The following is a 16295-nucleotide window of genomic DNA, read 5'->3' on the forward strand; positions in this document are numbered from 1 at the left end:
GTGACTTCAGCCAGCTTCCCTACATCTTCTGTGACCTGGGTGACCTTGCCATCAGGAACCCCTCCTACAGTCAGCACAGAGACGACATCTGGTGTCCTGGTGAAGACAACAAGCTCCGTCACATTCACTGTCAGTAGGAGTGACCAGGGGAGGAGTATTCACTGTCAGGCTGAAAACATCAACGGTCAGACATCCCCACAGTCTAACAGAGCCACTCTGGAGGTTTGGTGTAAGTAGACATAGTCTAACATAGACACACTTGGGTTTTGGCGAACGTACACACAGCCTAACAGAGCCACACTGGAGGTATGGTGTAAGTAGACATAGCCTAACAGAGCCATACTGGAGGTATTGTGTAACATAATAGGTAATTGAGTTACACTAGTCTAGAAAAATCACACTGGAGGTTTGGTGTAAGTAGACACAGTCTAACATTGCCTCCCTGGAGGTGGGGTGTAAGTAGACACAGTCTAACAGAGCCATACTGGAGGTATTGTGTAACATAATAGGTAATTGAGTTACACTAGTGGGTTGGTTAAGTAGACCCAGTCTAGCAGAGTCACACTGGAGGTTTGGTGTAAGTAGACACAGTCTAACATTGCCTCCCTGGAGGTGGGGTGTAAGTAGACACAGTCTAACAGAGCCACACTTGAGTTGTGATGTAAGTGCACCCGGTCTAACAGAGCCTCACTGGAGGTATGGTGAAAGTTGACACAGCCTAACAGAGGTACGCTGGAGGGTTGGTGTTAGTAGACCCAGTCTAACAGAGGTACACTGGAGGGTTGGTGTAAGTAGACACAGCCTAACAGAGGTACACTGGAGGTTTGATGTAAGTAGACATAGTCTAAAAGAGGTACATGTACATTTGAGGTTTTGTGTAAGTAGACATAGTCTAACAGAGCCTCCCTGGAGGTGGGGTGTAAGTAGACAGTAAGTTGATATAGTCTAATGGGGCAACGCTGGATGTTTGTTGCAGGTAGACCCAGTGTAACAGATATACACTTGGGGTTTGGTGTAAATAGACCTAGTCTCACAGAGCCACACTGGAAGTTTGATGTAAGTAGACATAGTCCAACAGAGCCACACTGGAGGTTTGATGTAAGTAGACACTGTCTAACAGAGCCATACTGGAGGTTTGATGTAAGTAGACACAGTCTAACAGAGCCATACTGGAGGTTTGATGTAAGTAGACACAGTCTAACAGAGCCACACTGGAGGTTTGGTGTAAGTAGATACAGGCTAACAGAGCCACACAGGATTTATGGTGTAGGTAGGCGTAGACTACATAGCCATGACATGCAAGTATGTTGTTATTGTTTTCAATTTCATTATGAATCATACAATCTCAATCAAGCGTACTGTTCATAAAGTCATTGTTTGTGAACAACTGGAGAGTATCTGTAACTGGGATATTTGTTACATCACACGTTGCTTCTGTTTAATAACCTGGTGTAGTATGGTACCTGTATTCATTCGCTGGCATAGCTTCGTCTTGGAAGTGACTTAAAAAACAAGGACTATTTGAACACATATCAAACTCGACCTTACATTGTCTTTGCTTCTTGCAGAAAGTTAAGCATGGTACATTAGAAAGGCGGAAGGCAGAGATGAAAGGGTGCCATTTCCTAAGACAGATTTTTTCATTGTTACAGCACATTTCGATTTATTCAAAATATGTCCGAACTGTGAAACAGAATTTCAAATATAACTTATACTATAGATAACCTAATACATGTAGGTCCAATTCCCACTTCGCTTTATTTGTTCTTTATGTGAAAGTCAAGCTTCATGAAATGGCCAAAAACATGAAATACTACCCGAATCTTTGTATATAAAATAATGTATATATTATCCCACACACCTTTATACTGATGTCGATAATAACCTGTTTTCAACACCCGGTTAAAGTTAGCCGAAAGGCTAAAATGACAAGTACAATAAGGAGTTTTTGAGAATGTAAGCCAAGTGTTAGGGACCGACCATGTTGTATTCTATTTTCTGAAATAAAATGCTCGAGAAAATGCTTGAAAAAATTGATAGTGTTTCTGACTGTCAGCCACAAAAAATACATTGTTGCAATCTGTTTTCCCTAAAAAACAACATGTAGGCTCATAGTTCTAATTAAAAAAAAATGTCTGGTATTGCAGATTAGCTGAAACAAATAGCTAGACTCCATACGAACTCCCGTATACTGTGTCAGAGTCGAATAGTCCTTGTTTTATCCAATTATTCACTGGTGGTATGACGCGGGGGGAACGAAGCACCGGCTTGCGATCTATGGACAGGCGCTTAATTCACTAGACCATGAAGGCGGTCTTACTTTGATGAGACATAGGGTAAACTGCATGATACAGTAAAACACTTAAAGAGTTCGATTCTATTGTTTGACCGGCCCTCACGAAAGTGCACATTAAAATGTCCTGAATATATGAGGCAGTTGGGTAGTCAAGTGGTTAAAGCGTTCGCTCGTTACGCAAAAAGACCCCAGTTTGATTTTCCTCAAGAAGACGGTGAGTGACACCAAGTTATGGTGTCTCGACCCGTGAAATAGCTAGGGTATTGCTGAAAACAGCGAAAAACTCACTCACTCACTCTCTCACTCATGAACATTCTATAACGCTAGTTCCTAAAGCCTTTCTTAACACCAACATATTCAACTGCATGCAGCATTTAAAGTGCATAATACCACGGTATTAAGGGACAACAAATAATGCCTGGTCGGCTCGGAGTCGGTATACTGTGTCTGCGTAGGGTATTCATGTTCAACTGTTGCATGGTATCTCAGTGGGCCAGCACTATAAATCGGTCCGGACAAGCACAAGGAGCCACACACACACACACACACACACACACACACACACACACACACACACACACACACACACACACACACACACACACACACACACACATAAGTGCGTAATTGATACAGTAATATGACTACCGGTCGTTGCAAAGGATGGGGAATGAGAGCTCACAGCTATGAAACGATGACATGAAGAAAAGGGTATCAAGCGTGAAAATAACTTTAGTTTGAATTAGTGGATCATAACATGCAAACGAGTCGAATGTCTCCACACTCAGACGGTGGAAGATACAGCGAAACAGTAGGAAGCGCGTGATTGTTTTGTCTGGCTTGCTCTCACCATAACTGCTCAAATGCGACCGACAAGAAGGCATAATTACAGTCCACAATGTCATATTGTCCTGTATTTGTCTATATTCCCATGTGAAATCTATGTGTTTTGTGAAGAAACAAGTCTACTAATCATTTTGAACCAAATAATACTTGGGGAGGTTCACTCTGTGCGGGAAAGACGTGCGTCTTGAATGTCAATTATCATAACAAACATGTTAGGGAGCTTATTACCCTCGTGTGTATTCATATGGTAAGTATCATCTAAAAGGAATATAGTAAAATATTACAGTCACCAGATGGGAATTCTATACAGAACACTTCTGGCAAAAAGTTGCTGTGTACATACATGTATGCATGTGTTTATGATACACTGTTAATTAGATATGTACTCGCTTGAATTTACCCATTTACAATACATCATGCATTCATTTATTCTTATTACTTTATAACATGATGCATTTATTGAAATGTTTCAATGATTATATGGAAATGTGCTTGAATTATATAATGAATAGTGTCAATAATTAGGCATAATGCAGAACCATAATTCATTTCTGCATTAACGGTTTCACGGTTTAGACGTTTTGAGGACGTTTTTAACGAGTGATTGAATATGGTTTTTACGCCGTTTTTAGCAATATTCCAGCAATATCACGGCGGGGGACACCATAAATGGTCTTCACACAATGTACCTATGTCGAGAATCGAACCCGGGTCTTCGGCGTGATGAGCGAACGCTTTAACCACTAGGCTACCCGATCGCCAGTCGTTTTTAACGCATTATGACATATGAGCAATTCACGGTCAGAGGATCTTTACCTTTAATACATATGTCAATGCGTGCGGTGCTATGTGGTGTTGAGTGGTTAATGTTAAATGTAAAGTAACGAGAGTGCAACTGCATTTTACAATTCCGAATGGTTGATACTAGTGATACCAAGAATTTGGTGTATTGCAACTATAGTGTAAAAACATTAAAATCATAACAACATTTACACACTGTAAATATTCTTTCAAAAGGCCTTACACCAACATATAAATATTTAGTCATTACAGCCTTGATTGTTCTACATTCTTGTCATCAGACGGACCCGACACAAACCAGGTGAGAGTAACAAAACCAGCAAACATCGTCGTGGCAGAGGACCGTGACCTGACCTTGACCTGTGAGACCTTGACCTCTGTATCTCCTGGAGTGACCTTCACCTGGGACTACAGTGATGGGTCTGGCATAGCAGGAGGAAGTACAGGATCTGTGACAGGATCAGCGGGTACCACGTGGTCTCAGACTCGGACATTCCGTCCTGTCAGGAGCAAGACAGATGTCAGGTGCAGTGTGAGAAACACCAGGACAGCAGTGGCGGTCACCAAGACTCTGTCACTCGGGGATGTCAAGTGTAAGTTGATTTACATCACGTCCAGTTCTTGCACTGATACACATGTATTTGTGTTTATATACTCAATATGCTCATATTTCTCAACCACAGACGTCACTCGGGAATATCAAGTGTAAGTTGATTTAGATCCCGTCCAGTTCTTGCACTGATACACATGTATTATGTTACGCCATTTAACCATGTACACAGGGGCTAGAGTATATTAGGCCAAAGTCTGCTATGAAACATTAAATCATGTCTACCATATTGGATACCAAATATTTCAGTAAACTACAATGTATCATTTACCATACAATCGTCGCCGTCGGGTTCAGACAGTGTTGACAATGTAGGCTCATTCTCTCCATGCAAGACTTTTCGATAACTACCAAACAGAGATTTGATACTATCGAGATCTTATCAAAGGGGCTTTGCGATGAACCTCTCCATTGTATGTTTATCTGTTTAGAAGTGTGTTTCTTTTAATGTTAGATCTCCACGTGAGATTCTACAGACCACACCCTCCCTGTCCGGTCAACACATCAGGATTTCACCTCTGTGATGTATATATAAACTTACATGATGCTCGTCTATTGATTCTACAGACCCATCCCCAGGCCGCCCTACAGTCCCGGATTTCACCTTTGTGATGTATATATAAACTTACATGATGCTCGTCTTTTGATTCTACAGACCCACCTCCAGGCCGACCTACAGTCCAGGATTTCACCTCTGTGATGTATATATAAACTTACATGATGCTCTTCTTTTGATTCTACAGACCCACCTCCAGGCCGCCCTACAGTCCAGGATTTCCCCTCTGTGATGTATGCTGGAGTCCTGAAGACCATCAGGTGCACAGTGACAGGAGGCAACCCTCTGGCTTACATCACGTGGTCCTGTTACAACACCAGCAACACAGGCATTGAGTCCAGCAGTGAGGGAACCAAGACATCCTCACTCACCTTCCTGGTCACTAAACACCAGAACTCCGGACAGTGTCAGTGTGGAGCATCATGGATGTATGGAGGATACAATGAGACTGTGACACAGACGTTTACTGTCTATTGTGAGTATTGTGGTAGATGTATAAATACATAAGACAGATACGGTCTTTAACAGGTGCTTAAGAGGTTCCGTACTGTGGTTATGTGGACTTACTATTGTCATTCTGAACTCATATAAACTAAACAACCTCTCTTCAAAATGGAGAAAAACGCCAAGTGTATATGGTTGGCATATGAGTGGGTGACTGAGTGAGTGAGTTGGGTTTAACGCCGCTTTTAACCTTATTCCAGTTATATCGCGGCGTGTCAGCTTAATGTGGGAGGAAAGCCCGAAGTGATGCAGGTCTCAGACGTTTACCACTTTGGTGAAACCCACGAGCACAGGTATGGTGCTTACAAACCTAGAAACATAATCGGGGCGAACCGGGATTTGAAACCCACAACCAAAGGTTTCTGGTGTGCCCAAGGGACGCAACTCTGCACAGCGAATCACGGCGCCTATGACGACATCATGCTTTGCTAATGCTACTGTGTACTATTCTCATAATGAGGAACCTGTCAATAAGTGATTATGAATAGAGATAAGATGCAGATACTCACTTCATGTTCACAAGACATTACAAATCACAAATATTATCATGTTACTAACATCTGCACTCAAATAAACAAGATAGCTTCATAATATCAAGTTCTGTGAAGTGTAGACGAGAGGCGAGTCATGTCATATGGTCATTTGGTTTTATTTTATTGATGTTTGAATGATACAAGAAAATTGTAATTATAAATAAGTAAATAAACGCGACAAAACACTTTCCTCATTCATACAAGAATACATGTCGAATGTCATGAGCAGGTGTTTATGATTCACTGGGAAAACCTCGAAAACTTGAGCATATCCTACTCCACGGGCGGAACCCACAGACACATGTTATATTAACGCCTGTGGTTAAAAACACGAGTTGCAATAAAAACGGTATCTAGCTTTGCACATTATCGAAATTCAACCTTGAAAACAGCTGCTATTGTCAGTATTAAGGTGGTGGTGTATTGATACAACATTCGGAACTGATGATTCGACCATACTGTTCACGCAAGGAACACACTGGCGATACCGTATGAAGTTTTCTCTGAAGGCGATGATAAGAAAGGATAAGATGCCGATTCTAAAAGCATGTTGATAATAGCATGTATATACACAAGCATCCACATCTGCATTCTACGGGAAATCTGGCTTCAAACTCGGTTCAATGTTGATGAACCTGAGAAAAGTCCGCACGATGATCGCCTGTGATGTCATATACGTCAGCAGATGGTTTCTCTGCTATGAAATTTAAATAGCAGCATCTGTTACGAATAATATTCACGACACGATGTTCCATCCTTTGGCATGAGGACGACATTTCTAACGATTGTTCACTTGGTCCAAGGGGCGCTACTCTCAAGTTCAAGGTCGGGAGGAAACGCGGTGATGAATGCTGTGATACCCTTTAGACATAATACCTTGTTTAGTAGCGATGTTATGGACCTCTATAATGACACAATGCTATGAACAACTACTAGGTGTATACTCAACTTATTTGTTTCGCGTGTTCTGCGATGGATCATAGGCAACAGCAAAAACATGGACGTGTCATATTAAAGTAAATTATGTCAAAAATACAGTTTTCAGATGTATGCGTAGTTTGACTACATAGTACTGTCTATCGGGAGTAGAAACGTTGCTAAGGCCCAGAACGTAAAATACACACAGGTGAACAGTTGACTTGTCTTTGCATGTGTTTGTGACTGGTGCCACTGGTGGGGCAGGATACGCTCATAATTTCGCGAACACCTAGTACCATGGCTATTTCACTGCAAACACGAAAACGTCGTTTTTTCCGTATATGGTCATTGGACGGAAAAACGACTAAAAATTCATTAAAAATGATTAATTGGTAAGCGTCTAGAAAGTGTCCAGAAAAGGGTCGAGTTTTTCAAGCGTAAAATGGACGCAAAAACGATGCTTTTTGCTCTGCCTTGTACAACTGTTAACGGCCAATCAGATGGCGCTGGTCCCCCGACGCACGTGATGTCCAAGGCTTCCTTTCGGAAGCTTTAGGTTTCGTATTTATGGCATGCCTTGCTCTAGTATCTGTCGCGCGCAGTGCAGCGAGATTTGCTGATAAGCTAGTTTTAGGATATGTTACATATAAATGGAATTCAGACACGCGCCAAGAAGTCAAACCAAACAATGTTACTAAGTTTATTGTGGTAACGGCTATGTACAGTTACCCCTATCGGATAATTGGTTGTGTTTCATTTGGTTATAACAATAACTAATTTTTTAATGTGAAGTTTACAAGATATACGACTTGGACGAGAGGTCGGTCACATGACGTTCTTCACGTGACTGTATTCTTGAAAAGGCGTAAACACTGACTACTTCCACATTCCTGGGGAAAACCCTTGGAATTCCCTGGTACGAATTCATACAGAAGCGTGGTTGCAAGCCCATTTAAGGATACCCTCGCTACAACCCATCCCAGAAAGAAAAAACACGAAAAAAAATCCAAACTGTTGCAGTGACAATTTACAGAAATCTATAAATTTACCTTAGTATCTATTTGACACATCTTCACAATCACCTTTCAATGATCGGCCAATTGATCAGTGATGCCAAAGGCTTGAAACAGCCACAGGTTAATTAACAACTTCGAAAATATCTCCCGTCACGTTTATCGTGTCGGCCATTTTTACGTATTGTACTTGATGTAAATGTATTACGACGCTCTGTCATTGTAATTGACTTACTGAGGTAATTCTGTAAAAGATCTTCTCATCTAATGAGGATATTGTTTGGAATATATTTCTTGTAAACATACTAAAACATATGTTCCTCGCTTTGGGGGGAACTATTTTATTCCGGGGTGGCCCATTAAATCTAGTAGTAAGTCAAGGCACCATGCGTGATCTGTTATTTTATGTGTTTAAATTACGATTTGGGGCGTTAATAAAATACACTGACGCAAGTATATTCTATTCAAATCAATTGGATAATTGAATATGCTTTCTTTTACATATTACATAACATCACTGCACAAAATATGAACAGTTGCAGTAACACACTACGGTAATCGCATTAAACATCATTTTCAACTGTACAGTATTTCAGTATTTCAGTTATATCATGGTGTATCAGACTGATGTGGGATAAAAAATCCGAAGTGGTTCAGGTCATCCAATGGGTGTTCGGGAAAAGGTGAGCGTATCCTGCCACACAAGTAGCACCCGTCACAAACACATGCAAGGACAAGTCAATTGTTCACCTGAACAAAGCACGGAAACACACAATGATGCCCGTCCTCAGTTTTACCGAGCATGTAAATTATTTTGTCCGTCAAAAACATGGACGAGTATAAACAATATGTTCACTCACGTAATACATGTCATACATTTGACAACATGTATTGACTCGGAGCATTATTGTGAATCACAGCGTATGCAGTTGAACTAATCACCCATCCCATTATTGATAACCATTCTTGAAGATCTATGAAATCAGAAGCTGCAACACTCTATCTTTTAACTGGCATGTCAGACTTCTATTTCATTACTCAGTTTTATTTGCACGGATTACTATGGAGAGGACATTGTCTCGTTGCCGCATTGTCGCATTGACGCCTTTACAAAAACAAGCAAAACGTGTCAAAATTAACAAAAGCGCGACAATTGGCCATTTGTCGCATTGTCGCGTGTTCGCATTGTCGCTCTTTGATAATCCTTTTCTTTATTTTACAAAAGGGCGACGATGCCGTAACGCGACATTTTCAAGGTCAAAATATGTCTCGTTGTCGCATTGTCGCCCCATCACAAATGTGTATAAAAGGCGTAAAGTTCAGTTATTGTTACAGTTAGGAAGTTCAACCTGATAAATGTACGTCTTGAAATGAAAACACAAGTCCGTCCGCGAGTCCATAACGTTTTATTGTGAGCTCTCCTCTAAAAGTGCTTAGTGTTCAACTCCCAGTTCCAAACACGTAGTACCTCCTCAATAATCCACATATCTCCAGTGCAGTGGTCTTCCGGAAGATCTTACTCTTGACCGTATTAGACAACTGACGAGTGCACGCCTGACCTGTGACCTCGTTGCAACTCTCGTGATGTGTTTGCCGAAGGGAGAGGTGTAGGAAATGTGTGCTCCAGCCCAGCGCAGAGCTCGCGACACACTGTATACTGATGTGTACAGTATATTGCAGTTGATATACTGTATACTGCATGTGATACTTATTTGCGGAAATGTTACAACTTTCAAGATTCAAGATTCAATTTGCATATATTTCATAAACAACAGACCGCCGTCATATATCACTGGAATAATGCTGAGAGCGGCGTTAAAACAAATTGTTTTCATAATGGAGCGCTGCAGTCATTTAAAATAGAACCGTATACATATGTACATGTAGTACCAACTCACTCTATTTGTTTCGAATATTCAGCAGAAAATATATTATTAACCAGGTCTTTGGGAAAAGATATCAGATTTTTATAAGCAGCCACATAGGGATGATAAAGGACCCCTCGCTGATTAGGTTCTTGTTTACTTAAGAGCAGAGTTGGCCATGTTAGATGATATAACCAAAATCCAGGCGCTCCGGCGGGGGGCAATCTGGTCTTGTTAGTGTATGGTATGAGCTGTGACGTTGACCCAAGAGAATAATGTAAAACATGAGACCAACCCAAGTCTATAATGATTGGGAAAGTCTAGATTTCCACAGCTCTAGCCTGAAATTAAGAATTGTTCTATGCTCCATTTTAATTGTATTATTTTCATTTTGTAGACATGGATGGACCAACCAGGAAAGAAATTGATGGAATATTAATATCACATGTTACCACTGATCAAGTTAAATTCATCACACAATAATAAATTAGTATTTGACATTACGGCATTTGATTATTAGGGCATGATCATGTACATGTTCACTGTAGTAATGTACACACCAGTCAACTTGATTATAATTTTTATCAAAGTGTAGCGCAGCATCAACGATTACTTTATGATATCCTCACTCGTCATCGATGTATTGACATCGAACAATGGACGGCAATTCGAAATTCTTATGGATAGCTTCAATAGGGACAGCGCCGGTGTCAGTACAATTTTCCTAGTTAAAATAAGTATCTACAAAATATAATCTGAAGCAGACAAGAACAATTTTTGAATTATCCACAAATAATGAGAACTACAATGTAAACCTCTCTCTGGAGATATGCAATAATACTACTGAAGGGCATATCTGAAAAATGGGACTTCTCGACAAATATTTCTTTCTTAAATACTACCCGTTACAGGCATTCTGATCATTATATCATACTTTGTACAGTTTAAAAGTCAAATAATGGCAAATTGTGTATCTTTCTACATTTTGAATTAATTATATTTTCTGAAATAAAACCTTAGCATCAGATAGTGATATACACGAATATGATCCATACTATTATAAATGAATTATCAATTTCGTATTATGAATTAGATAAACAGAAATATGATAGTAAAACAAATTATTTTAATCTATTCTTGTGAGTAGGTAACTAGAGATCTAGGCAACGCACTAACGTAGCCATTTATGAAAAATGAAATATTAAAAGTTTAGGGGTTTGAACATGCACATTGAATGACAGGGAAGAAAGCAACGCAATAATTAAATTATGAATCAAATTATGTTATAAATATAACAGAATATTTAGAAAATATAAGTTTAATTTCTCATTGTTGGAAGGTGTTTAATGATTATATAGATTTTGTTTGATTGTTTGTTGTTTAACGCCGCACGCAGCAATATACCAGTTATATGACGGTGGTTCGTAAATAATCCAGTCTGGACCAAACAATTTAGTCATTATCATCAAGAGCACCGATCTACGCATGTATTTGATATTCATAATAACTCCACAAAAGCTGCACAGTGGCAACAAAACGGTACCAGCATCACAGATACCAATAATACATGAGATATATATAATTACTTTAAAGTTAAAACATGTATCTAAATAGAAAATTAGAAGGATACACTTCCGACATTTTTCGTATTTTGTTTTCGTTTGGAGAGAGAAGTTTTGATTGGTATCTGATGGGTGCAAACAGGTGTTCCCTTCCGCCCATGCCTTGCGGCAATGCTATAGCCCAAAATGAAACAAGCCTTGTTCAACAGGTTGAGACTCAAATTTCTATCCCACTTGGGCTCCTTTTAAATTTAAATATAATTTTTTTTCTACCGAAGATTCTGGGGTGTTACATCACACCAGAAAGCCAGGTCCAAATTCAAGTCATAATTTCATGGTCCGTCTTGTATGTTGGAAACCAATATCGCAATATGGCTAAATATTGCGGAACGTGGTATTTACCCGATTACTCACATAATTATTCCATTTTCTACAGTCATCTATGAACACTATCTTTAAGGTGGTATATCTGTATCATCCAAATGTCCATACATATATGTCCACATTTATATGTATAAAGCTAGTCGTCCTGCACTCTTCCTTAAAAGATAAATGTTAAGCATTTCCTCTGTATGGATTTATATAATGTAATATCGTTTTAATGTAATGCTGATGCAGTTAACGTACCACAGGCCTGATGCTAGAATAACATCTAATTTCTGAAATGAACATATTTTACAGAAAAAAAAACAGTTGTTTAAACAATACTTATAAATTATAAGAACAAGGAGCCAAGAGCCAAATATTGGGCTGTGTTGGACATATTTGTTTCGGGGTCTTATGACAGACAAACCTGATGCCTTTAAGTATAAAGATAAGTAAGTATAGATGTTGTACATATTCAAATATGTTCGTGATTAACCCAACCTTGAAAAATATTGAAAGATGAGTGGTAACTATCTATGCCATTATTTCAAATTAGAATGAGAGCACATCAGGAAAGCATGGTACTTTAATATACGTATCTTGTTAACCCAATATTCTTTTTTAAGTAAGAGCAGCATGTATATCGAGAGTATAGGTTTGGTGCGTGACTTATCACACAGTACTTTCAGAAAGAGCATCTTCTGTTTATCGGCAATAAATAATATAAGACGATTCATACGGGTAAATACGATTTACTTCAGAACTAGTATAGATTATTTAAGGTTAGGGGGAAATGTATGTAATTAACAGAACTTTGGCCGGGTTTGAAGGATTTGGGTCCTGGCTTGGGCTTTGTGTTGGACGTGTAGACGGCATTTCCAGGTTTGACGTATCAATGACAAAAATGATGTCAGATGCAATTCTCTGCCTTTTCGGGTGAACAATTGGCTTGCCTTTGGATGTGTTTGTGGCGGGTGCCACTAGTGGACCGGAATGAGCTCGCGTTTTTGTTAGCATCCAATGTCATCATTTATTATGATGAATCATGAAACATGCTCCTGATGTTGTCGCAATGGTGCAGTTGGCGCTACTTTTGGCAAGGGTTTCTCATGATAATGGAAATGCTTATGTCGCTTTTGTTGACCGATAAACATGAAAAGATATAATGTTAGTGTATATGGTCATGTAATTAAGAAACAAACGACGAGTGGGAGTTGTTTATTGTACGATAAACAACGACCGAGACTCGTTTATTTCTATATGAGATATCAACATTACGTACAGCCTCTTTTAGGGTGTTAAATTAGGAAAAAATACACGCTTTACAATATTTACCCGTACTTAAATAATGATGATTCCTTGAATAGAATCCGACAGCGGCCATGCTAGATAAATCCATTTTAGTATTTGAGTTTGGTCCCGCATATTCTCACAATTTTCTCATCAATCATCTGTACCTTTTCTCCCAATACCGATTGTCATATCACTCTCACTTTCGTATTCTCCAGCAACATTTATTGGGAACAACTCACTAGACACATACCTCTCAAAAATAAGGTCAAATTTACAAATTTTACTTTTCAAGTTGCGAGTGCATGTTCGAATCTCAATAAATGTCGTCATGATAGAACAATGTTTTATCGTGAAATAAATATCGCTTCCTTCTTTGTGATTTATCGCGTAGCTATCTTATATCATAAAATGCCAATTTCTTATTGCTTTATCATGACATATCCGTGTCATGTAGCAATAACATACACAAATATCGTTGACTTCGACGTTGAATAGTGTCATGAAATATGATTATCCTCTTGTGTGCAATATTTCTGGTTGATAAATCTAACATATTCTTACTTTAAGAATAGCGACTATACATTATTATATATCCCTTATCAGGTCTCTGTAACATTTGCAAAATGATACAAATATAAAAATACAACTGAACCTAAATGTAATGTTTTAATATCCTTACGTTGCTGAGTGCAGCATTTAGCAACAAACAAACAAAACATAATATCTTTAAGAATCATGTTAACAATTCCGATGCTAAAAATAATCTCACAATCTCCATACCTCTTTCTCTCTATGAAAACATAATAACTTTTTTTTTAATAATCTGAAGGAGTAATAATGGCAATACTATCATAATTATCATCATTATTTATGTTACTTATCCTCAAGTGAAGTAGTCCTCCACACTATACATTCAGTGAAGAAGCCCATGAACATATGAACTATGTAACATACATTCATGGAAATTAGATGAACAGTTGAAGTTAGCAAATGATATTATTCGGTCGAACGTCTATCAGCCATCTATTCTATTCATGAAGAACATTTCACGTGGGACCAACTGAGGGAATTATGACTATCGACTTGCTAATTATTTTTTTATATTCATGCCAGCTCAAACGATCTATTGGCTTAATTTATTGTTATGGTGTCCACAAAATAAGTAGGATCCGATTTTTTTCGTTTTTGTTGAAATAAAACTGAATAATATTTGCTGTTTACATATGAAAGTTTGCCAAATTGTTACAAAATGTTTGCCCACAGCAAGGCTACGTATCCCCAACATATTGTGCTAGGCACAGTATCACTTGACTGAGGGAGGGCGGTATTCCTCCTTGTGGGTCACCTGCTTGGCATTATGGGACGGGAAAACTGCGGGGGGTGAGGGCAGTTAAGTTGATGGTACAGACAGATAAGAGAGATCATTTTACAAATGTAAAACCTCAGTCCACAAAGGAAGAGGCGAAAGCTGAAACTTGGTGAGGTTTACAGAACAAAGGCAGTTATTTCTAGTTTCTTACTGACTCTCGAAGATACATTTAATAAAACAATTAATGCGTGTGTGTGTGTGTGTGTGTGTGTGTGTGTGTGTGTGTGTGTGTGTGTGTGTGTGTGTGTGTGTGAGGTAGAAGACGAATTGTACACCATAAAAATGGCTATGTATGTAGTTGGGGTAGATATGTTGAATGCCCGGCCAGTATGACCTTTGAGTCACTACAGTTTCAGTCATTAAAATGCGTAAAACAGTATTTGATTGAAAGAAAACACTATAAGTGAGTGAAACAAAAGACCTCAGTACAGGCACACCCAGTCCCCCAACCCCAAGTCTGCATGTATCAATACTCATACCTGCCACATCCTCAACCACTTAACTTACTCACACAATCATCTGACAACATGTTCGCCAACCCTCATATCACAACGCATGCACGCACGCACGCATTCTTCTTTCCCCACCATTATGTCTACGTCAGCCATCATGGATCCATGCGCATGCTTTCATACATAATCCATCCTCCCACCATTCCCCAACATCCATCGAACTATAACTATATCCGCCCTCATTTATCGGTATTCGTGTTTCATACATACATACACCCCCCTACCATTCCCCTACATCCATCGCAGTATAACTATGACTATAACCGCCTTCGTTCAGCACTTATGTTCACATTGCATTGCATATGCATCGAATTACACGTTTAAAAAATCGTAAATATTTTACAACATGTACATATTATATATCAGCAAACAGAGATTATTATAACGCAATAGATTTCATCCCTCAAAACATCACAGAAAGAGGGGCAGCCTGGAATTTTACAATGTCATCTGAATGCACTAAGACGTTCAACTGGTCAGGAGGTGAGAGTTGCGGAAGATTACGGTAAACTTCAGTTACAGATCTCAATTACGAATATCTAAAGTATGAATAAAGATCACAGCTTGCTATGACGTGTACTTCATGTCTGCAGAATTAGCAATGTCCTTAGCTCTAAACTTTATGTCTAAATGCTTATGTAGACAAAGACCCAAATGTATATAGGCATGACCATATTATATCCTACGCAAATATCACCACATTTAAAAACAAAGCTAGATTGAGTCTTTGAAGGGCATTAAAAACTGATACACACAAGGAAAAATATTTATGGATGTCAACGGAGGAACACTGCGTTTCGGAATATATACTTTCTCCTTCATCAGGTGCATATTATTAAATGCTATGAGGCAGAGAACATATATTTGTACCTGTAAGAACAACAAAAGTAAAAAGATAGCAAAGAAGGGAACGCAACAAGGGAAGCCAACAGATAACTGGCATGGCGCTGATTACCCCGCCTCCCGTTTGCCCATTGTCCATTTCCCATTACCAATCTTTCATACGTTAAGTTTTGGCTTTAATTTGTCCATTGATAATCAACCATCAACGTCTATTATCTACACCCTAAAAATATGTAGTTTACTGAGAAAGTGGTATCCAAATATAATGTGTGTTACTGTTGACCACTTTCTTAAAGGCATTGTTGGTTCCAAGCTTTCGGTCATAGAAGCCGTGCCATTTTCTCTTGTCAGAGGAGTACACAAAGTTTACGTCATCTGGACTAACATTTTTGGTTTGGTGGCTGGGTT

The 16295-nt window shown here is 39.0% G+C and overlaps 2 protein-coding genes across 2 annotated transcripts in view; both read left to right on the forward strand.

Annotated features, from left to right (window-relative positions):
• Positions 1 to 16295, forward strand: part of LOC124127346 (protein turtle homolog B-like) — a 278974-nt gene that overhangs the window by 235494 nt on the left and 27185 nt on the right. The window lies entirely within an intron of this gene.
• LOC124119607 (mucin-5AC-like) overlaps positions 1 to 16295 on the forward strand; it is a 198063-nt gene that overhangs the window by 171652 nt on the left and 10116 nt on the right. The window contains exons 6-7 of the mRNA XM_048385047.1: positions 4225 to 4536; positions 5297 to 5584. Of these exons, the coding sequence (XP_048241004.1) occupies positions 4225 to 4536; positions 5297 to 5584 (600 nt within the window). The remainder of the gene's footprint in view (positions 1 to 4224; positions 4537 to 5296; positions 5585 to 16295) is intronic.

Source organism: Haliotis rufescens, unplaced genomic scaffold (genome assembly GCF_023055435.1).
Source record: "Haliotis rufescens isolate VD_foot unplaced genomic scaffold, xgHalRufe1.0.p SCAF_53, whole genome shotgun sequence".
Classification (NCBI taxonomy): Eukaryota; Metazoa; Mollusca; class Gastropoda; order Lepetellida; family Haliotidae; genus Haliotis; species Haliotis rufescens.